The sequence below is a fragment of the Cynara cardunculus genome, unplaced genomic scaffold (genome assembly GCF_001531365.2).
Source record: "Cynara cardunculus var. scolymus isolate 2C unplaced genomic scaffold, CcrdV1 Un_Scaffold_12490, whole genome shotgun sequence".
Classification (NCBI taxonomy): domain Eukaryota; kingdom Viridiplantae; phylum Streptophyta; class Magnoliopsida; order Asterales; family Asteraceae; genus Cynara; species Cynara cardunculus.
The window spans coordinates 1-1,484 of NW_020207694.1; the positions used below are offsets into that span (position 1 = coordinate 1).

General features: G+C 32.4%; 1 protein-coding gene across 1 annotated transcript; it reads left to right on the plus strand.

Annotated features, from left to right (window-relative positions):
- Positions 1–843: 843 nt before the first annotated feature.
- On the plus strand, positions 844–1,318 carry LOC112505585 (aspartyl protease AED3-like; the record flags this gene model as incomplete). Its single annotated transcript, XM_025109472.1, has 1 exon — positions 844–1,318. A coding segment is annotated over one exon (475 nt), but the record flags the coding sequence as incomplete, so codon positions are not given.
- Between the last annotated feature and the right edge of the window lie 166 nt (positions 1,319–1,484).

Consider the following 1,484-nt stretch of genomic DNA (forward strand, 5'->3'; position numbering starts at 1 on the left):
TTTATTTTTGTTTTAATAATATAATTTTTTATAAAAATAATAATTAAATATTTTATTATAAGTTAATAATAATCGTAATTATGTTTTAGATTTTTTTATATTTAAAATGAAATGTTTATTCTCTATTTGATTATGTTTATCTGCAGTTAGTTATACAAATTCAAACATAAATCTTTAATAAGTTATACCTACGCACAATTTACTTGTAACCTTAAATTTTAAGTAATATACATCATTGAATAATATTTCATGCATAAAAAATTATTTTTAAGAGTTTTTGTTAAATATTTTATAATATAGTATAGATTTACAATTTATTAAAAATATTTATCACAAAAAATATATACTTATAATTTATTAAAACTTTAAATCTATTTTAGTAATAAAACGTGTATACTTAAAAATTGATAAGATAGAAAAAGAATGTTTCTTAACGAATAAATATTTTTAGAACCGTGTACGTAGACAAATTTTAAGGGGCATTGGGGATTGTTTATAAAAATAATTTATTGATTTATTTCTGTCTGATACCAGTAATAAGTACTTTTAAGTGTTTGGATAAACAACTTATACCGGTAATAAGGAGTTTTAAAAAAAGTTAAAACTCTTCTAACTTATAATAAATTGATAAGTGCTTTTGTAGAAAAGCATAAGTTGTTTCAGATAAGCAATCCCAAACACCCACTAAAAAGTTTGTTGGCCATTTTTACGTATTGTTTTACGATCCCATTGTTACTATTCGTCGGCAGAAAGTTCAAATTGTATATACGTTATACGTATTTAAAGAATAGTTGTATGATATGTTTCCCTCTCGTTTGACGGTTTTACGGTAACTAATTGTAGGTACAAAGTTCAAATTGTCTCGGGACAACGTGCTCTTTGAACATGACGTACGGAAACTCGGTCATCGAGGCTAACTTGGCACAGGATAACCTGACCCTAGCCACGGACTCGGTCGTTGGCTACCCTTTCAGCTGCATTAAAAAAGCCACGGGGGGTTCATTCCCGCCACAAGGCGTTTTAGGCCTCGGTCGTGGTCCGTTATCTTTTGTATCCCAATCTCAGACCCTGTACAAGTCCACCTTCTCTTACTGTCTTCCTAGTTTTAAGTCTTCCAATTTTTCTGGAACCCTGAGATTAGGTACAAACGGGCAACCGATTAACATGAAATACACACCGTTGCTCGTAAACCCTCGAAGAACCTCGCTTTACTATGTGAACCTTATCGGAATCAGAGTCGGCTCGAAGGTCGTCAACATCCCCCCGAGTGCATTAGCTTTTAACCCAAACACTGGTGGTGGCACCATCATCGATTCAGGTAATTCTCTCGAAATTCAAACAAATTGGATTCATAAGACGAATTTGTCCAAATACAAGATAGATCCCTGACCCCGGTTGCTGAGTGAGTTAAAAAAAAAAGCCCTATTATATTGGTATCCTTGGCTTGGAGGCAGGTTTCATGTGGGGCTAGTTGGATTGCCGAT